General features: G+C 36.9%; 1 protein-coding gene across 1 annotated transcript in view; it reads right to left on the bottom strand.

The window, feature by feature from the left end:
- LOC120637790 overlaps window positions 1-23,853 on the bottom strand; it is a 99,476-nt gene that overhangs the window by 70,229 nt on the left and 5,394 nt on the right. Inside the window, exon 2 of the mRNA XM_039909805.1 lies at window positions 13,897-14,090. Coding sequence (XP_039765739.1) covers window positions 13,897-14,090 — 194 coding nt within the window. The remainder of the gene's footprint in view (window positions 1-13,896; window positions 14,091-23,853) is intronic.

Below are 23,853 nucleotides of genomic sequence, written 5' to 3'. Positions count from 1 at the left end.
TGAATGTAATTACCTAATGAAAAACCTAATTATATTTAATTATGTTTTAATAACAATGTAAATTAAATCGTAATAAGAACAATAATGCCGTTGGCCTAGAATACCACTGAAAATACATTTGTAATATATGAATACTAGTCAAAATAGGTGTTAGATTACATAATATTTACTTATTGAAAAATATTGGAGCGTAAGGCACGTGGGCGTATAGCGATAATATCCTAACCCAGGGCTGGTCCTGACAATTTCTTGGCGGAAAACCTCGAAAAGAAAATACCAAAACTTGCTACTGGACCAGTAAGGCATTTGATGATATATATAAATATATGTATATTATGACTACAATATTGTGTCAAAAATATTGATCCATTCCTGTGGTGACCCAAGAGCTTATTTGCCCCACAGGCAACCCAGCACGGCCAGCAATGCCAGAAAACAATATCCCCGGGGAATGGATAAAAATTTATCTTCTCCCTCAGCTTTATCAACTCTCAGAGCACTGGCGCACGAGTGGAAATAATATCCAAATAATATATGCGTGATAATAAAGTCAAAGTCTTATTCAAATAGGCACATAGATGGCACTTTTGATGCGTTTATTATATACAAAATGTGTACATAGCAGTGAGTAGTGATGGCGATAACTAAATTCGTAAACTTAAAACTACGAGAGATCCAAACGCGCCCTGGCCTAAGAAGAAACCCACAACAAAGCTTAGCCGGGTGTTCTTTTTGTTATTACCATCTCACATTGTCATTTGAAAATATATAAACAGGGGTAAACTTCTCCTATTATCTGTTCCCGTGCTTTAGCAGGTGGACACGTTAATTATATCCTCTGTCCGGGGATATATAATATAATTATGGACCTGCTGGAAGGCAAGGCAGCCCTTTTAATCAAGAGGGGATATAGTGCCGTCTTGGGCACTTACGATGGTTATCAGAATGGCGTATATGGCGCATTTTCAGTGTTTCTTCAAGTCACTGTAATCCTATCCTATCCTATCCTATCCTACTAATATTATAAATGTGAATGTAAGTTTGTTTGTTACGCTTTCACGCAAAAACTACTTAACCGATCCTCATGAAACATTGTACACATATTCTTGGAAGTGTTAGAAGTAATATAGGATACTTTTAATTTTGAAATTAAGCTCAGTTCTTTTGGGAGAGAGGACGAAAGTTTGACGATTTTACACCAAAACGCCGTCAAATAATAACCGATTTCAATAATTATTTTTGTACTTTAGAGGTTATAATAACTGTTTAATTTTGCCCAAATTTCGTGTTCAATGATGAATGAATGATGATTGGAGATAGAAGACAGAACTCCTTAGCGGACGGCAGCAAACCGGTCATTTAAGGCTTAGCTATCCTAAATACATAAAGAGCTGAGTCTCATTAGACAGTTATTTTTAGATATTGTTTATTGTGTAAATTGAAAAATTTATAATATAAATAAAACAAACGCAGTCGAAGTCGAAGGCTAGTATAATTATAAATTAGTCAATATTTTAATTTTTTAAATGAAACTGCCTCATCTTTAACTCAGATTCTTTTAAGGATTCTCAGTTCTGATTTGATCACTTAGCGATGCTTCGAACATAGTTCTTATTTTATTGTAATAAAAGTAACAGTACGAAGGTCATTACGCCCTAATTTCTGTTTCCTACCCAACCTTGTATTAAAATGCGGTAGTCGCACGAAGGGTCGCTATGGACTATGGACCTTGTCCCAATTCCGTAAAAAGGTCATCAATTCGTTATTTCATTTTTATTATTTTGACGGGCTACCTAAACTATTACTTTATCTACCTTATTTTTTTATTAACTATCGGTAATAGTAAAAAAAAATTATAAACGTTGACTTGTTTTTCTTCGAGCAATAGTGGCCCAGACAATTTGTCGTGTATTGGTAAAACATAAAATAAAATTATAGTTTGATGTAGTAAGAAGCATTCTATATAGAGTGTCAGCAGTGCGGTGCTGTGGCGGGATTCAACAGAAAGAAAGCGTTAGAATAGGTTTTTTATGTGTTCAACTGTGTTTTAGTTTTCTTATTACTAGTGTAGTAAAATTCAATTAATTGGAATATTGTTTAGTGACACACGGTTCACTGGCCACAACTACGATACGCCGCGCCCCGCTTCTCGCATATAATCTGTACATTTCATACATTGTATATGGATTCGTTGTCCAGGCGAAAGTGGAAGGCAAACGGTCACGCGTTGGACAGACATAATAAAAGCTGCAACACAAACCTCCATAGAAACAAACAGTTCCTGAAACCATGAAGACTGTATCAAGTGGAGGCGAATAGCGGGGGCTGCTGTAGCCAAAGAAAATGTATCATCGTCAACGTCGACCACTCTGCCAAGAGTGCATGACCTAGGAGATCTAGATATGGATTCGACGTACACGGCTGACGCCGGTGGCCGCTATACCCTAAAAATATTAACTGCTCACTAGAGATAAAATATGCCTTCCGCGGCGTTTTGTGGTTGTGGCCCAGGACACTAAGTTACTTTAAATCGGATACATTATGGTGCTGTCGATGTCGACGGTTAAAAATCACGATGTGACGGTAAAAGTTTATTTATCAGAAATGATACAGAGAAAAGTCGCGGGAAACACTGAGTTGATTAAAAGCCTGACTCACAGACATAAAATGCTCGTCTAGTTTTCCCGCGTCTTTATATAGCAGACACAACATAACAAGTTTCTGCAAATGGAAGTTAGATAGATTAACTTATTTGTAAGTCGATAGTTTTTATCTACGACGGAATGGATACCACATGTCTTTATTGGTAGTCCAACAAGACTGTTAGCCAAGATTTTAACGATTGTGTGTACTGTGTAAATATGGGTGTATGTGTGTGTTTTCATGTCGGTTGGACATGAACTACTTGGTCCACTATATCATCATCATATCAACCCATTACCGGCCCACTACAGAGCATGGGTCTCCTCCCACAAGAGAAGGGGTCAAGGCCGTAGTCCACCACGCTGGCCCAGTACGGATTGGTGGACTTCATACACCTTTCAGAATGCAGAATTCTCAGGTATGCAGGTTTCCTCACGATGTTTTTCTTCACAGTTGAAGCGAGTGATATTTTAATTGATTAAAACGCACATAGCTTAGAAAAGTTTAAGGTGCGTGCTGGAATTCGAACAGTGAAGACGAAGCCCCATACGCCCTTTCTGGCGCAGTGATGAGCGCTTTGGCCTTGCCAGTGGAAGGCCCTGGTTAGAACCCAGGCGAGGGCAAGTTGGATATTTATAATTTTCGAATATTTTTTTCTGGTCTAGTCCAAGGTTTCAGCCGTAGCTAGTTACCAACCCACTGATGAAGACGGGCCGCCATTACGCGACATTGTACCGGAAAGGTAGCTTACCTTTCCGGTACAATGTCGCGTAAAAACCGATTAGAGGTATTACCTTAAATATAAAGGACGGATAATGAACCAGTAGGTAAGACTTCGGCTTTCCTTTCGTGGAGGCAGAGTTCGAGCCCAGCACCAATAAATTTCGGAGTTATGTGCATTTTTAATTTAAGCAATTGAACTATCAATTGTTTTTAACGGTGAAGGAAAACATCGCGAGGAAACCTGCATGCCTGAGAGTTCTCCATATCGTTCTCAAGGGCGTGTGAAGTCTACCAATCCGCACTTGGCCAGCGTGGTACACTACGGCCTTAACCCTTCTCAGTCTGAGAGGAGACCCGTGACCTGTAGTAAGCCGGTAATGGGTTATAGATTTTTACGGGCTATCAAAACTGTTGTTTTTACGTCCACTATCAGTATCATTATCTTCGATTTATTAAGCGGTGTCAATTAATGAAGTGGGTTCACGGTGTGGATTACTGTGTCTAGCTCTGAGTTCAATTAATAAAGCTGTCAGCTGTCAAGGTTTGAACGAGGGCCGGACACTCCCAAGAGTCGTCAAGATAAAAGCGTCACGACAATGCAGGGTCATCGTCTCGTTTATCCGGCTAATAGTCAGCCGGCGACCCCGCCGTATTGTAATTATTCTAGTTCATTAAAAGTAACTACTGCTGAACTGTACGAGGCGATAGGTATATTCATTATTTTATTTATTTATACACTTTATTTGTACGCCTAAAAAAATAACAAATATACTACAATACACTACATACATCGCCATCTAGCCCCAAAGTAAGCGTAGCTTGTGTTATGGGTACTAAGATGACGGATGAATATCTATAAAAATAACATAAATACTTATTATATACAAATAAACACCCAACCACAGAAAAACACTGTCCAGTTGTGGGAATCGAACCCACGGCTTTGGACTCAGAAAGCAGGGTCGCTGCCCACTGCGCCAATCGGCCGTCAAAATAGATACTACAAGAGGAAACTTAAAAAGAAGGATACAAAAGGCGGCCTTACCGCTTAGTATACCGATTAGATATTACCGATCTCTTCCAGGCAACCATATGATTAGGAAAACTAAGAATTCATTAAAATATTCATTAAGGATGTAATCCACCATGCTGGCTCAGTTGGCTGGATAGGTTGACGTTGAATGTGCGGACTGGTTAAAATCATATGCATTAATTGATTAATATTTAAATTAAGATCTAATATTTAAGTTCTTTACGGATGAGGTCAAAATTAAAAGCTTTTTTGAAAACGGTATCGGGAAAAATATATAAGTATATTAAGGTATGCTATAATTGACAAATTTCCTTGGGTGATCGTTGACTGGGTTGATTGACCAGTCGTGATTTTCAGAGATGTTGGGCATGTACTCTCCATGCTCAGTGACAAACACACATACAATGTAATATGGTAAAAAAAAATAACTTTGTTTGTTAAGCAATAAAATGAGAATACAGGTAGGTAATAAGTCTGTTTGTTTTTTTTTTAATCATATTGCAAGATTTCCAGATTTCCAAAAATTATTTCTCAAATCAATGAATTAAAAAAAACTTATTTTTTATAACAAGAACAGGTTTCATTCTCAATACATGAATAACATGACATTTACCTTCTCATAACTATGCAGATTATTCTGACTAAAACCGACAGCTAATGATTCCTACAAAACTTTCTATGCCAAACAGATATTTCTCCTAAATGCTGTCACATCTTTTTTTATAGTAATAATTGACAGACCGAGTGGATGGCCACCTGATGGCAAGTGGAAATCCATTGCCTGTAAACAGAGCAGCACTTCTCAGGGCATGCGAGGAACACGTTCTGCTGCCGCTGTGTCCATCAACCTGAAGAGTGGGTGTTAAGCCTCATATGCCCGTAAGTACACCGGCAACCACGTCCTTCAGGCCGGTGCATAGCATTGAAATTGCCGCTAAGCAAAGCTTTTTTATGTGCGGCGGTGATCACTTACCATCAGGTGACCCACTTGCTCGTTTGCCCGCTATTAATATATATAAAAAAAGCAATGCTGCTTAGCGGCAGCAATAAGCATGGTGGTAGTACTTAGTAATCTCAGTGGAGTTTCAGGACATCAAGTAACCTACTGATTGTAAGAAATACCCTGACGAGCTCTGTCTCAAAAAACATAGTAAAAACTACTACCTACTGACAAAATTCCAAATTTCACTCCGTAAAAATAAAATCTTGTATCTAGTTTCAGGACATTAAGTAACATTTGTGAGAAATTCCCCGGACGAGCTCTGTCACAAAAAGCATACTAAAATCTACTGAAAAAATCTCAAAATTTCATTCCGTATAAATAAAATCTCTAGATGTCTGTAACTAATAGGTTAAGTTTTAAATACTTTTTCTATCTCTCGTTCGAGAATTATTAAAAGATTTTATCACAGACTTGTCTTAGCGAACAAGAATGTACCTAGTGCATAAAACATGTGATACGTGTATTACATCGAATAAGGTAGCGCTGCCCAACATTTCTTCATAGGTAGGTAATCAGGTGATCACTGTACAGTTTAATAATATAGATCGTAAACTAAGCAACATTGTTTTTTTTGTCTACTAACTTATACTATTAAATGTTTTTTAATAATCCTCAGATAGCCTTGACCGCTTTTTCATTTGCAGAGGCAGAGGATAAAATTTTTAGACTGTTCAAGCAAGGCACCAGGGAATTGCGACCTTTACCCCGGTTAACACTATTAGGTACATCATTTCCCCACGTTTGCGTGGATAAAACTGTAGGAGTTGATAAACATTTTGTCCTTTCCCTGCGGAGGAAATGTCTCTTGCTCACGCTAGCCATGCTAGCAGAATGTCATGATGGCAGCAGCATAACCTTTTAGGGGTAGGGGCAAGCCAAATTACCAATAATTATTGTAAAATGACATTTATTTAGAGTTAGTAAGTTAGTCAGTTTACTTTGGCCATTCAAAGGACTAATGGTTCCAGCATGTTAGGTACTAAGTATCCTTCGCTGCGGTGGTTTCGAAAATGTTTTGGATTTTATTTAGTTGTCACTTTTTTGTTTGTACCAAAATATAATTGAAATTTATATTTACATAGTAGAATTATTTTCGCATTAAAAGTTTAATATACCCTAGAAATACACTATCTAATTTCCTTAAAAAAATTTGAAACATAAATAAACTGGTAAACGTAAAATTACAAAATCGCACAAAAACACCTAATTTACTGAATTCCTGTTTATTTTATCTTAATTTAAAAGTTATTAATTTCGTTTTTGCCACTCTCATGTTTGGTTAGTAATGAAGTATTATTTTTCTAAAGGTTCTACGACTAGAGTAGTAAAGTTTTCCTTAGCTGAAAATAAATTGTTAACAAGCCGCAGGCTTTTCTCCTTAAAAGGCATATACAACATGCTTTGCATAGCAACTACTACAGCTAGCGTATCCTTAATATGATTCATATAGCTAGGACACTGATCGCAGATGTCATATAAGAGCAATGGTTTAATTACCATAGCAAACACCTGATGAAATGTTCAATGGAAAACATGTGATTTAAAGCATGACTTCGAATTATTTATATAGTAGTCCGCAACTCTGCCACATTTATGTTATTTTTTTTTCCGGAGATAAAATGTGTTCAGGATTCAAACTATTTCACAAGGATAAGTTTTACGGATAAACTATGCATAGGTAACTAACGCAACTTTTTAAATCACGTGAGTAATTTTTACCACAAGCTTTCACGGGATAAATACCCTATGTCAATCTTCAAGAAACTTACGTTCATATTGTACTTAAGATACAATATGACTGCCAAATTTCATTGAGACCAGTTGGACCTAACAAAAGTAACATACGAACGAACGGTACGGATTCTTATCACTTATGTATAAATACTTATTATATACTTGTAGTAGTGATATTTTTAGAAAGACAATTAAAGATAACAAGGCTGATATAATTTTAAACCTACTTATACTTTTCATGAGTTTTTCTGTTTAGTTAAAATCCTGTTGGTCCTTTCTTCACTCCAACTAAGCGACCAATCTAACTTGATCTTTGGCATAGAGTTAGTTGAAAGAACGAAGAGTAATATACTTTGCATTCCAGAAAATCATTCGGTTCTAAAAGGATTTTTTAAAAAAGGAGAAAGATTAAGGAGGCACCAGAACGAAAGAGCTTAACATCATTTACGTTTTACACACAACAAATATACAAACTAATTAATGTTATATAATCAAATATCAATATCGTCACATCCACCCATTACCAGTGGCGTGCACTACATACAAGCACAAAAGCACTGCTAAAACTTTTGCATAACTCATAAAGGGATTCTACCCAGGTCAAGCATCCTATGCACACCTATCCCCACTACAGAGAACGGGCTTAGTGCAAAAACTTCTACTAGAATCTAAATATTTTTCACAATAACTTATAAGGAATATTTCAGATTTCCGATTCCATACCTTTCCGTTCCCACTGTTTTGTTACAGAGACTTCCTCGATTGCACATAACTGAACTATACCACATATGTCTTATGAGTACTATATCTAGGTATGTTTACTTTTTTACTCTCGCACGTAATATCTGAGAATTATAAGTTATTGCAGTGTGGTAACGGCAGATCAGAAAACAGATGTCACCTTTCTCCTCTTCCAGCGAGTGTCACACGAGGCGACTGGAAAAATATCAGAGAAAAGGCTTCAGCTTCCTCTTTGCTCTGATACAATCGACTGCGATTCACCGATTATTGCGATTATTGGCAAACCGTGCCATAGAAAGAGGCCTTTATACCCGTTTCCAGTTTCCACTAACGACAAACAATTCAATGCTTATATAAGTAACGCCTGATCTAAGGAGATTTCCACGCATACATAAACCGTTCACCAATAGTTATCACCTAAGAGTAGCTGAAACGTTTTTTTCTAAAGATCTCGCCTATAACGATGTCTAGGTTTAGTTAAGCGGGTATTAGTTCAGCATTGACGATACATAATCCCTATCCCTACTAATATTATAAATGTGGATGCAAGTTTGTTTGTTACGCTTTTACGCAAAAACTACTTAACTGATCCTCATGAAACTTTGTACACATATTCTTGGAAGTGTTAGAAGTAATATAGGATACTTTTTGTCCCGACATTAGGCTCGGTTCTTTTGGGAGAGGGGATGAGTGTTTGACGATTTTACACCATAACTTCGACAAATTATAACCGATTTAAATAATTATTGTTGTACTATAGAGGTTATAATATGTGTTTAATTTTGCCCAAACTGTGGTTGGAGATACAGGACAGATCTCCTCAGCGGACAGCAGCAAACCCCTCCGTTAAGGCTTAGCGATACTACATACTTTAATTTTTTTTAGATCTACAACTGAATTGAATGCCACATCATAAAACAAAATCAAACGCAGACGTTGTCGCGGGCAACAGCTAGTAGAAATATATTTTCGCAGTATATAAGAACCATAGCAACAATAGATCTTCCAGTTTTATACAAATATCGTCATAACAATTTTCCTATGGTCTATGGACCATTTGCATGGGTAATAAACCTTTTGTTTCTCGAAATGGTTAATACGGTTCTATTTGCATAATCCTTTTGTGGTACACAACTTGTTTGTTGCAACAAGGAAGTGCCGTTAATGGTCACATTATGGCCACATAGCAGTAATGTCATATAATGATCGCATAGCAGGGAAATATGCACTTATGATATGGGAAAATTGCACTTTAAATCATCTGGACTAGATGATGTGTGTTATTCCGATTTGCACGTTCGATTTGCTGAAGATCCTGCACTTGTAAAGTCTACTTCTCGGTAGCTAACATTACAACACCTTTGTAATTTCTACAAGCGGTGACACGAATCCTGAATATTATTAAGCAGGACGTAGCCGTAACATATATTTTGATAACATAGCCAGGAGACAAAATGTTATCGCCGATTATACATTATTTGGACATTATTTCCACCCGTTCGGCCATGCTTGAAGAGTGGATGACACTGTGGAAGACGGAAAACATTTTGTCTTTTCCCCATGGAGAAAATGTCTGCCCGCCTGCATAGCTTGGAATCGGTAATATCGGTGTTGTTGGGTTCGTTAACGGGAATTAAATTCGTAAAGAAATCAATCAAATGATTAGTGAGTGGTTGCTTTGTCTAAGCGTTGACCGGGTTGATTGAACGCTCGTGTTCAATATAACAGTAGACAGCGGAAGTAGTGCGCGGGCGGGGTGGAAGTTTAATGTGTTAATCCACATGCAATAAACTGATTAAAAAGCCGCCTGACGTTCCGAAGTGGTGAAACCGGTTTAAACTAAATAAATATCTTTAATTAATTAAATAAAATTAGTATTGCTGCTATGGCATATATATATGCTGTACACTCAAGAGGGTATAGGAGGGTTAGGCAGATTCAGTATAAAGGGGTTCCCCCACATTTTTCTATAAAAGTTGTATATTTAGTTGAACAACTTTATTGCATAATATAGAAAACGCACACAGTAACAAATAAATTAAATAGGTGCAAAAGGAGGCCTTATCACTAAAAGTGATCTCTTCCAGGCTACCTAACGGAATGAGTGACGGGACATCGCATTTCTATACATATAATTACAGATTTGCACGCTAAAAAAATACATAGATAAAAAAAATACACAGATAATATAAGTTAGTAGTAGCCGAATGTTTTTTTGCGACTCGTAGTAGCACTAAGTATTCAAGCTTCATTTATACGAAAATGTATCAAATTTTTTGTTGCTATAAAATTTATATTAATAGTCTTTTTTTGTCATTTTAAATTTCAAAGGGTCCACTCTAAACCCCTTCAGGCTTCAGCGGTTTTGAACCCAGCTAGTTCTGATATTTTTGATATGCATTTAAATGCACCAAGTAAATTGCTATACTAAACAATTTAAACAACCGCAGGTAGATAAGAATTAGGTAAATACCGTGATGCATGAACATTACTAATTATTTTATCATGCTCGCAACTTAGTCACGGAGCATGTAATGCGAAATAGCTATGTAAACAGCGATCGGTAAATAACATGTATTATGTCAAACATTTTGGATGGACCTGCCGGTTGCCGTTTGCTGTGCACAAATATCTGATTTTGTTACTTTAAAGGTAGTTATTATCCGCGACTTCTCTTCTTGTTATTGTAAGATAGGTAGGTAAGAGGTTTTTTTATTTTCAGTGTTAGTGTCACGCGTTCTTCGTGCGCGTTTATTAAGGTTTTGTATCTCGTGGGAACGGTTGAATTTCCTGGGAAAAAGTAGCCTAGGTTACTCCCCGCGTTCTTTCAACTAAACTAGCTCAATTTCAAAATACCAATTTTAATGGTTGCTTGGTTAGGGCGCTGTGTGCCGTACTCGTGCCGCGTTGCGCGAACAAGCTTAAGTCTAAAAGCCTCTAGGTTCGAAACTATTCGCGCAATCTCCGGCGAAAATCCACGTGAGTTCAGCTATCAATACATTTAAAAAAATATAGCTGTTGAGCCGTTGGTAACTAATTAAAATCAAGCGAACAGGCATACTCTTGCATTTATAATATTTAACATTAGTATGGACAATATTTATTCGTCTCGCCACACCTTGCTCATGATTTATGAACTGCTAGTTTTTTATCTGCACCAGTGGTGCAGAAATATTTATTGGTCTGCGAACTTAGAATCTATTAATAATATAATTAATATAAATAAGAAACCTATACCTAAACACTCATACATATTGTCTGAAGCTATGACAGCCTAGTGACATATTTCGATCTCCTTCAGTTCTGCCTATATGCGTTTAAATTATATAGCATTTGATGTAAAGGTGTAGGAAAACATTGAGAGTAAACGTACATGCTTATTCTCCACAGTGTTCTCAGTGGCGTGTGAGACTAATCCGCATTTGGCCAGTGGACTAAACCCTTCAGATTCTGCAAAGAGAACCGTGCTACGTATTGGGTCGGTAATAGGTTCATAGTGCTTACTAATTTTATAAATGCGGTAGTGCGTTTGTTTGTTTGTCCTTTACGCCTTAACTAAGCAACCAATCTACTTGATTTTTGGCAAAGAGTTAGTTGAAAGGACGGAGAGTGACAGGATACTTTTTATGCCAGAAAAAAAGATGGTTTACATGGGAAAAATAGATATACAAAGAACGCGGGCAACGGCTAATCTATATATATATATATATATATATATAAAAGGAAGTTGTGTTAGTTAAACCATTTATAACTCAAGAACGGCTGGACCAATTTTAATGATTTTTAATTTTTTGGATTTCACTTAGTCCGGAATAGGATAATAAGCATTAAAATATAACATTCATCATTCAAAAAAAAAAAGATCCGCGGTACGAAGTTCGCCGGGACAGCTAGTTGTAGATAAAACAAACATATACAAAAACTATATCGCTAGTAAGCAGTGGCGTGCATAGAGGGTATGCACAGGGTATGCAGATGATATAAAATGAAGAAACTCTCTAGTACGAGTTATAAAAACTTTAGGGTAAGCTTTTTACAACTCTTACATTACCAATCTTAAAGTTTTGTATAACTCCTACTGTACATTTTTTAAATTTTATACCATATGCCCGCTTAGTGCGTACCCTGTGCATACCCTGGGTGCACGCCACTGCTAGTAAGTCTATACCACAGAAATTGTCAGTCATTTTAGTTGTTCGAAGCTACGTGATCATTAACTTAAATATTATAACGAATAGGTAATAATTGTTATTGTACACCAGTTATTTCGCGTTTCACTCAGTGGGTTAAATTTCCGGTGCACCTTAACCTACTTGGCACAAATCACGCCATTCGTATTTCATTCCGCCGCGGGTTGTTATTGCAGCTGCATAGCTCAAGTTACAGCTCGACAATTATTGCTCTAACCAGGTTGCTCTTCTAATAATTTAAAATGACATTGTGATATGGTGATAACAAAAAAAAACACCCGGCTAAGTTGTTGTGGGCTTCTTCTTAGACCAGGACGCGTTTGGAACCCTCGTAGCTTTAGTTTTAAGTTTACGAATGTGGTTATCGCCATCATCTCACTACCGTGCAATTCTTATGTACGCATCAAAAGTGCCACCTATGGGCCTACTCGAATAAAGATATTTTTGACTTTGACTTTGACCTGCTTAAAACTTATCAGTGGCTGGAATTGTGATTGGAAAGAATAATCATCTAGATACCTTCCTGACGACGATTGACTGTATTGACGATCTCCCGGGCGCAACGGTGAGCGGTGTGAATTTAAGTAGGAGGTCCCGGTTTCGATTCCCGGCAGCGTCAAGGGAATTTATAATTTCTGTATTTTCTCTGGTCTAGCACCATACTGACAAAGACGTGACGCTTAACGATTTATTATTCCGGTGATATGTCGCTTAGAAACCGATTAGGGGGATGACTACCCTACTCCCTTAAAGGTTAGCCCGCTACCATCTTACACTGCATCATCACTTACCACCAGGTGAGATTGTAGTCAAGGGCTAACTGTAGAGGAATTATATATATATATATATATATATATATATATTTATAAGTATATCAATGAATTAATTTGATTTTGACAACCTATTTAGTGTGAAATGTGCGATTTCCTACCTACGTTTACTCATTCGATAGCGTGTAAGTTAACTATTTTTTATATGGTACTAGCGTACCCAGCCCGCTTCGCCGGGCTAGATTTTGCTTTATTTTATTTAAACAATAAACTTACATCATTAAATTTTTAATTTAAGTCTCATAATATATTAAATCATTTATTTCTCTCCGTATTCATTCTCTTCTATTCTCTTCTCGAGCGGGTGAAGATCATTATCTACACCCATGTACACCCAACAATAGAATATCATCATAGTAAATAAAAGCTTTATTTGACAGTTTGACATTACAAAAATAGGAGTGCTCCGATCGTCACCAAACTTTACAGTATTACCAGCCAGGTCAATCCGGAGATTCCCTGAAAGTTTCATTGAAATCGGTCTAGCCGTTTCGGAGCCTATACGGAACATACCCACACACTTTCTCTTTTATATAATATATAGATCGAAGCAGCGCCATCTAAACACAATACTGGGAAACCGTACTGTCACTAGAGTGCGCTGTTCACGCGGTGGAATAAGTAAACCTAGGTAGAAAATCGCTACTTTTACTATTTATGCGGCGCAGCGTGGTGGTTTTGTACTAAAAGGTTATGGTTTTATAGTAGAAGGTCCGTTTAGATAGGTATGGGGAGGTTTAGACCGTGGCTAGATACACCACCCTACCGACATAGAAGTGTACCGCCAAGCGATTTGGTTCCGGCCGCATTTAAACCGATTATAAGAAGGGTATAGGCCGTATATCGCAGCTATACAAAGCGGCGTGTACAGGGTTTTTAAGCACGAGTAAAGCAGGAAAATGGCATATAATAAAAAAATAGGATAGGCAGTGCTTTTGTGCACTACGAATTTCACGCAACTGGCCTAAGCGAGCCAAGTGGAGCTAGAATAAAACTTACCTTAACATCGATCAGTCGGATAGTGAAGGCAGCTGCGTCCGGCGCCGCCAACCGCAGCTGACAGGAACTGGTGGAGTTAGTGGAGTTGGCGGAGGGAGGTCGCAACAACGTGAGCGCAAGAGCTGCGCCTGCGCCGATGTTGTTCCCAACCTCCACCTCTTTGGTGCGCCCGCATAGCAGGCTCGAGGAGTGCGCTGTAATAGAACCAATTTTGACTTTAGTAATATATTTAGTTTATTTAATAAGAAATTCTTTATTGATCAGTAACATTTTACAGAACCGTATATGCATACATAACACACAAATAGTAAAACCTAAGATAACATTACTTAAAGGCTAAAGGACCTATTAAAATATATAAAATATTTATAAGTATATTTAGTAATTCTATTGTAGAGAAAAGTAGGAAAAGGGCAGTATTACTAAATTCAATCTGCCATCTAATAACATGTTGTTATATTGCGATCTTACTCTAAGAATTACATAGAGGATGTTTTTTTTTGGGGATAAAACTAGCACAGGTATATGCCACTCTCTGGGCACACAGCATACCCATTGCCCTGTTGCTGCGTGAGAGAAAGATAAATCAACCAACACACTTTCGTATTACTTTTATATCATAGGTTTTATTCTTCCAATACAAAGAAACACTTGAAATAAATCGATTCACAAGCGACCGGAGTTGTGCTTCATTCAATGCCCAACGCAAATAAAAACAATACAATTCCAATTGCAAACTTCCTGAACTCCAGTAAAAACTTGTCCTTAAATTGGCTTGTTATGTTTGTAACCTTTTAAAAAACAACTTTTGCATATAAATAACATTTAACATTTCCACCAACATGTATGTAAAAGATAACAATTTCCTATTTCAATGTACCTACCATCTTAAAGTATTTCTTTTCTTATTTGTATGTAAACAATACTTCTGTTACTTTTAATGTAAGATTTATTTTCATATTGTTAATAAAATAATAAAAACAAACCTACATAAAGAAAATCTGATTTTATTGTGTTTTTTTTTATATTATGTATTTTATTATATTTTAAACATAATTTACACTAAAAAGTAGTAATGAAAAAATAGTTTACATTATAAGACAAGTTAGAAAAATTGGTGGATACGTTGTTTGTTCTAAATTCTATTAAAAAAAAAAAGTTTATTTCGGTAAGAAACAAATTGGTATCAATATTATATCGCTGAAGTCTTCTTTTAAAAGTAGTATTATTACCTCTAGCTGTGTCTGAAAACTCCGCTCTTCCATTACAATTAAAATAAACTTACATTATAAGGAAGTTAGGTATACAAACGAAACAAGATATACAATGATATACAAAAGTCTAGACATGTTATACAGAAATGTAGTTATTTATAAAAATCTATTGTGCACTAATCTCTAAGAAAATCAATCCACACGCAAATAAATAACAATATCTTTAATATTGTTATTTATTTGCGTTCCATAGTGGATAATAGTATAGTAGTAGTAGAAGTAGCTTAGGGAACTACCAATATGCTTATTTCTATCGCCAAGCAGCATTGCTATGTTCCGGTCTGAAAGGCGTGGTTGCCGGTGTATTTACAGGCACAGCAGGCTATTGTCTATTATGTAACGTTGAACGAACTACTATAAGAATCTACTTTAATAATAATTTTGTTGAATACTTCTAGTGGAAAGCTTCAAGTTTGAAAACACAAACAGTTCGCACATACACACACACACAAACACACATACACACACATATTTTGGCCAAATGATAACTAGCTGACCCGTGCAACTTCGTCTGCACCAAATCGGTTATTACCGGAAAACACCAATAAAATGACATTTTCTATAAATGAATCCTAGCTAGATCGATTTATCGCCCACGAAACCTCCTGTAAGTATACTAAATTTCATGAAAATCGTTGAAGCCGATTCCGAGATTCCAATTATATTATAGAAGAATTGCTCGTTTAAAGATATAAGATTAATTAAAAAAATATATAAATAATGCAAAGTTAAATTAATGTTTTTTTTTATTTAACTTTGCGATATAATGCCGCAAAATTTCGCAGTGGATTACAGAGCATTGTGGATATTGAGAGCGCCTTCATTCCCATGTGAAGATTCTCAAGGCTAGAGTACATTGCGGGACAGTTAGCTGTTAGGTCGACTCTTGCTGAGGCTAACCGTTGGTTGGCACACTTGGTGCGGCGGATGTGGTTTACTTACTTAATTGGAAGAGATTGTTTCAGTTTATCTCATCATAATACCAAAGTGCCTGCCACTTTGGTGTAGATGGTTACACGTCTGGTGGGACACTTCGGCCGTGGCTAGTTTAACCACCTTATATACTTCTTCTTTGTCGTAACACTCTTGCCAGAGTGGTCGTGGTCATCACGGTGGGACATTGTTTGTGGCAGTTGTTACTCGCCTCACGATCATTCGCCACTTCTCCCTGTTTGCAGATAGTCTGGTACACTCATGCAAGGGACCTCCCACTGAAGATTTGATTTGATCGGTCCATCGCATGGGTGACCTACCGCGTGCTTTAGTGCCTTCTACCTTGCCCTGCACAATAAGGCGTTCTATGGAGTTGCTGTCTTTCCGAGAGACGTGACCGAAGAATTTTAATATGCGGCTATGCACTAATGTTGAGAGACGTTGCTTGATGTCCAGTTCTCGGATAATGGAAATATTGGTGCGAAATTCATTCCATGACACTCCAAGCATACGTCTCCAACACCACATCTCTAAAGCATCAATTTTCCTCTTCTCGACCTCTCGCAAAGTCCACGTCTCCGCGGCGTATAAAAATATGGGGAAAACAAGTGGTTGTACAAGTCGGATCTTAGTGGCCTTAGTAATGTTACGGTTCCTCCATATTTTTTTCAGCTTTTCCATAGTAGTTCTCGTTATTGCCGTACGTCGCTTTACCTCTTCTACGCAACCACCATTGTTAGTTATTAAAGCGCCAAGGTATACGTAGGATTGGACAACCTCGCAGCCTTACATAACACAGCATTAAAGCGGCGATAGCCCAGTGGGTAGGACTTCGATTCCACTTTCGGGGAAGCGAGTTCAAATCCCGGCACGCAGTAACTTCTCTAAGTTATGTGCGTTTCAATCAATTAAAATATCACTTGCGAAGTAAAACATCGTGAGGAAACCTACACACCTGAGAGTTCTCCATAATTTTCTCAAAGGTGTGTGAAGTCCACCAATCCGCACATGGCCAGCGTGGTGGACTACGGCCTTAACCCCTTCTCATTGTGGGACCGTGTCCTGTAGTGGGCCTGCAAAGTGATGATGATTATAACACAGCATTGCAACAATGCTGCTTAGCGGCAGAAATAAGCCTGGCGAAAGTAATTCCCCGGACCAGCACTGTCACAAGATGCTCTAGTTATGACAAAACTACAGTAAAACTACATTCATACCTTCCCACGCTTTGAGGATAGTCGAATATGTCCCATAAACACGATAATAACATTCCGCATTTAGCATAGCACGCGACGTATAAACGTCGCTATCCTCACAAGTGTCATAATAGCGTGTTATCCTTCCTCCTACTTGATCAGGCAGATCACTATCAGAACGCCGATCTCGTAAACAAGGCACATACACAGCACGTTTCTGCGCATATAGCCCAGCCTCTTTTAAAATGGATGCCTTGTTGCAAATCAGATGAATCACGCCAATCAGCTTAGTACTTCTGACTGCCCCATTACTGCAGGTCAATATTATTGGCAATATTCTGCATACTGTCAATAAGAATTATATTTAAGAGACTTTAGGCAGACCCGCCTGCCTAAAGTCTCTTAAATTCTGATACGTAGGTTAAAAAATTTGACACAAGAAACGACGCGTAGTGCGACGTTAATTCGGTATTATTCCACTGCAAGTAAGTTAAGCTTCGTGATACTGCTCGTCCGGGGAAGTACTATCGCCATGGTTATTTCTGCAGCGTTGTTACGATGCTATGTTACGGTCTGAACGCTGCAGTTGCCGGTGTAATTAGGCTGGCATGTTGCATTCTCGTCGCATGCCCTGTGAAGTGTTACTGTTTATAGAAGGTGGTTTCTCACTGATCCTCGGGTGGATCATTTGCTTGGACCGTCAATTATTACATATAAAAAAAAAGTTACGGGTTATATCACATTTTTTAATGAGGGCAAAATTGTAATACACTCGCAACTTCGTCTGCGTATGAAGCAACCTTAAAATATATAAGCAATTTAATTATAGATTTTAAAGAAGAATCTGTCACAGATTATTTTAGCAGTTTACGCATCGTACACATCGAAAGCTCTCAAAAGGACCCTTTTTCCCGTTTTTGTAACATTTTTTTTCATTAATGATCCGCTCCTGTCTACAGCTACAGCGTAATGTTATTATATACTTTAGAGCATTCCCAGATAAAAGAACTATCAATAACAAAAGATTTTTTTTTCAAATTCGAATAACTGGTTCCTGTGATAAGAGCGTTCAACCAAACAAACTCTCCAGCTTTATAATATTACTAGCGACCCGTACCTGGCTTCGCACGGGTTCAATGTTGCATACATTATGTATGTAATAGCGGAAGTATAAAGTCGCGCCAATCTGCCCCCGCTTTTTGAATCTTTTTGATTTCGTCTAAGATGTAGAATATTTTAATATTCATTTTAATGGTATCCTGTAAATATTGATCTACATGAAATGCACAACCTACTTTGAAACTGTATTGTTAAAAATAGTTTTATAAATAATAATTATTTTTTGCACTTAATATATAAAATACTAAAATGGTTACTGTGAGTAGAGGATAAACATATACCATATCGGACTAAAATTTAATCTATCTGTCTCTCTCTCTATCTTTCTAAAGGTAAAACCAGGGTTTGCATGTTAGCGTCCAAAAATATGTTTGTTACGACGGCATCATATTACAATTCTTGAATTTTTTGGCTATTCTCTGTTATAATATGCATTTCCACATATCAACCCATTACCGGCCAACTATAGAACACGGATCTCCTCTCAAAATGAGAAGGTTTTAAGGCCGTAGTCCACCACTATGGCCAACTGCGGATTGGTAGACTCCGAACATTATGGAGAACTCTCAGACTTCCACACGATGTTGTCCTTCACAGTTGAAGCAAGTAAGAAAATATTTTAATTGCTCAGTATACATTTATTCTGCATATAAATTCTCTCGAATCACTTTATATTTTGCTAAAAGTTACATTATAACCTGTTGCGAAGTTTAAAAGAACTCATTGTAACAAACAGAGGGAGTGACTTCGTTTTATAATATGTAAAGAAGTATAAGATTAGGTAAAAACAGCTATTTTAAAAAGTACGAAATGAAATCAGAAGTAGGTAGGTAATAGGTTCCCATAAGTACGTAGGTGGTATACAGCGAAAGAAACCTCCAGACATGGCAATGGCGTCAGCACGTCGCATAGCAACTTTCTGTTAACCAAGAAACTATCATGTCGGATGGCTTACGTAAAGTTGGACTATAAATAGATTAGCTAGCGTAACTGGTTAGGTAGGGATCTGTGTAGCAGTCGATTAGAATACAGAAGCTTTGATTGCAAAAACAACCAAAGTCACCTTCTGCGTGCAATTATGTGTTGTTATTTGATTGAAATAAATTCATCAGGGCTTCCAAATAAATCTCGTGTGAGGATCAGATTTTATAATCGACCTCAAAAATCGAGAAAGTTTCTTATTTCTTGTAAACCTATACCAATTTTTGTTACGCGATTAATCCGCCAATTATGGATTGATTTTGATGGTTCAATTCATAACTCCAGATAGTCCCATATTACATTAAATTACACTTAGCACTTTAAGAAAAAATAAAAAAAAAACAATAAAAATGGATGATGACTTTTTGTATTTTGGTTACCTTCATTATTATTTCTAAGAGCATTATTTTATACATTACAGTTTCAAATTGAAGATATTTGTGCCTTAAGACGAATGAATTGCATTAAAGTCATCTTTATAATTATCAAAAAGGTCCACGTCATAAAAACTCATATGCTACGTCAGTTTCCTCTAGGTACTATTAGGTTCATTGTAAATTTAGCTGTTGCCCGCCTTCTTCGTCGGCCCGTAGGAACCGGTTGTTTTCCTGGGATATAAAGAACCCTATTTTATTCCCCGTTCTTTCAAAATCAGGCCAATTGGTTCATTGTTTCCTTTGTCAAAGGGAAAGTAAGGACAAAAAACACACTTTCGTATATAAAACGCGTAAATTAAAAGCGTAAAATAATACTTCACAGGCTTTACCTCTAAAGTCTGTGAAGTATTATTTCGGTTATGCATTATGTACTGTCTCTTAGACTTATGTGTAAAACAGTAAACCTAATAATTTTTGAGTAAACCACTGCCATAGTTTTCACTATACAGCCCTAGCATCACATTCAAAATTCAAATCATGTGACTTCTGTCACTTTGTTAAGTACACGTCTCGTAGCGTAGGTACTATGCGCGTGACGTTCTTTTATCTTCTATAGGGTTGTCATAAGTAAACACTTACAATGTTTTGAATTTGTTTCAATGGAAAAACAAATATTTTTTTTGATTTAAAATTTTTAAGCTGGGCCAGAAAAACAGCATTTACTGTTTTCGAAGGTCAACGTTTTGTAATTCTTCAATTGGATTTCACAAAAACTTGCCTCCCAAGTACATCTGCGATCACTTCATTAATAAAAAGTGGCCTAGAACTCTTCAATTGACCTCCAATTCAACAGGCCTACTCACATTGTGAGTAAACAGAATCATCAATATTACGAAGCCCTTAGCCTTTGCATCATGTCACATGACAGAATTCCGTTACAGTATCAAATTTAGTTTTTTCCAGTATTAGTAAAACTGTATGAAGGTAAAAAAACTTTTCATCATAGGGCTTTGGGCATACACTTCAGCACGCCACTGTCCCGTTTGACACTGGCTATAAATTAGAAAAAAAAACAATATTGCAACTGTATATTGCCGATTTGTAATGTGTAAATTCTTACAAGGTACGGCAATCATGTTTCTTTTAATTTTTTAATTACATCTTGTCGAAATAATGCTTATAACGTGAAAAAACATAATAGCTTCGAGAAAGTCAATCTCGGTATGAAGCAACAGAATTACAGTACTATGAAACCCGTTTCACTAAACCTAGGAATCGCCTAAATCGAATGCCTCAAATCCAAGCGATTTCTATAGAAAAAGTTTGACCAACTGTAAGGTGATAACTAACGGTGATCGGTTGTTGAGTGCTTAGGAATCTCCTGAGATTAGGCGTTACTTATTTAGACATCTTTTTTTTTTCGGATTGTTTGTAGCTGATTAACCCTAATGATTTTAACAGCGTAACGCGGTCTTGATGGCGAGCCTCGAAATGGGGCACTGCCAGGAAGAGTTTGAACCCTAGGGCTCGAAGAAGCGAAAGGGTCGTCGGCCTGAGGGCACCTCATGTGAGGCCGAACCTCGGCTCAGGCGGCAGTACACCACGCTGAACGAGTGCGGACGAAAGAGTTGTTTGACATCACAGACCTCCGCCATGTTATCTAATTAATAAGAATAAAGATGGCTTCAGTCAACAATGACGTGCGCCGGATCTTACTCGTATGTGGAATTGTTTAATTTTCTTATTTATACTGAGGTACCTACCTACTCAGAAAATCACGCGGTTATTGAATCTCGACATAACGTCAGAGATGTTAATCAAATAAATAATAACTACCTATTCAAACAGGTTTTTTGAAGATAACATTTTATACGATTAACTAGGAATGTTATTTGTAGCCCATGTTTTACTTAAACATTTAAAAAAGTATTTGGGGACTGCCGATAGTGTCATCGAAGTGAAATCTAAATCTACGTACAAATACACTACATAAAAAGCAAAAATAAAATAAAATTACACCGTATACATATAAATCATGGAAAGCGAGTTCCGTGATTTTTGGGTTCCAAGAAGTGCGAAACGCGCCTAAAGAATTTTTCACTTAAAAAAATAGGCTATAAGAAACTGACCAATTGCGAGAAGGCTCGCGCTCTTAAAGTCTAGTACGGATTGCAGTTAAGCTTATTCAGGGCACTTTTCGAGCAATAATAATTATTTATGCAACTATTGTATAAGGTGTTTAAAAACCTATTTTATTTTTTTAGTAAATAAATAAATATACTACGACAATACACACATCGCCATCTAGCCCCAAAGTAAGCGTAGCTTGTGTTATGAGAACTAAGATGACTGATGATATATTTTTATGAATAATGAATGTATGAATACACTTTTATTGTACACCACATAAACATACAGAAAAATTGCAAAATTATATACATAAATACTTATAATATACCTACAGATAAACACCCAGACACCGAAAAACATTCGTGTTCATCACACAAATATTTTTCAGCTGTGGGAATCGAACCCACAGCCTTGGACTTAGAAAGCAGGATCGCTGCCCACTGCGCCAATCGACCGTCAATTATTTACAATTGAGGCTGAGGCTGTGTATAAAAATAAATAAAAAGTAATGTGCTTTTTTTATTACACTACAAGTTAACTTATGTCCAGGAGTGGAAGTCAATCGACCGTTATTGTGATGATGATGATGACGTATTTAAGAGGATTCACCTCAATGACAAACTAAAGTTATGACAATTTGGTTACATTCAAAAATCGCCAATACATTAAAAGTCAATTAGTGACAATAATAATAATAATGAGAGGTAAAAATAGCAGTCGAAAAAATTAAGTGTTAAATAGCTGCCAACCACTTTGTTTTTCAGAATCCGTTCAAATTTTTCCGTTGTCGAAAATATAGAGACAATTTAAAATCGTTCTATCGTAGCATGCTGGGATCATCAGAGACGTGCCAAATTGTATAGGTATAAGGGGGCGTTCATGAAATACGTGATATGTTTAAGGGGGGAGGGGTCTATTTAAATCTCATGTAACCTTACGTTAGAGAGAGGGGGGTTCTCCGAAAATATCATGAATTTTTTTGTTACATTTTTATTACCCTTTTAATTAAACTCTCAACAATATTGATTACTGGTCTTAACTAGTCGTAAGTAAAAGCACAAATCATTTTTTTTTCTTTTTACAATAACAATCGATCGCGGCGTTGACGTAAAAAAACCCACATTTTGAAAAATCTCACGTGAGATTGCGGGATGGGGCCCTCCCCCATGGTTGAATTAATTCTCAGGACATCTCACCAGGGGGGGAGAGAGGGACAGAAAGTTTAAAAAAACACCTCACGTAATTTATGGACGTCCCCTAAAATGTCTAAGATATATAAGCTTTTTATAACAGTTGCAGCTGTCAATAGTGCACAAAATTGGATTCTTCACGAGTGATTTTTAATTTACTGTTTTTGTATCAAAGAGTTTATTATTTTTTTGATTAAAATTAAAACTATAATAAATATTAAAAATTCATATATTTAAACGTAGTCTTGTAAATGTATGCATTAAAATTAAGTACTTAACTTATTGAATTATTGACCATGACAGTTTCCCCTAAACTTGGCTGAATGAGAATTACAAATGAATAGGTATTAAGCGAGACCGCAAAAGAGCATTAAGAGAGACAGCCTGATTGGACTAATCCCCGGCTCAGTAGTAAGAGCTGTGGTTTTAAGCTGGAGGTTCCAGGTTCGATTAGGGCTATTTGGGAATTTATAATTTCTGAATTTTCTCTGGTCTGGTCTGGCCTGTTGAGAGACTTCGGCCGTAGCTAGTTACCACCCCCTACCGACAAAGACGGTACGATATCGCGTAGAAACCGATTATAGGTATGGTTTAAATATGACTGTAATACTCCCTAACGGGTTAGCCCGCTACCATCCTTTACTGCATCAACATTAACTATCAGGCGCAAGATTGCAATCCAGGGCTAACTTGCAGTGGAATAAAAAAAAACAGGTGGTTCATAATACTTTATGATTGAACACTGGCTTTGACTTTT

Source organism: Pararge aegeria, chromosome 4 (assembly GCF_905163445.1).
Source record: "Pararge aegeria chromosome 4, ilParAegt1.1, whole genome shotgun sequence".
NCBI lineage: Eukaryota > Metazoa > Arthropoda > Insecta > Lepidoptera > Nymphalidae > Pararge > Pararge aegeria.
This window is presented reverse-complemented; position numbering and strand designations above follow the sequence as displayed.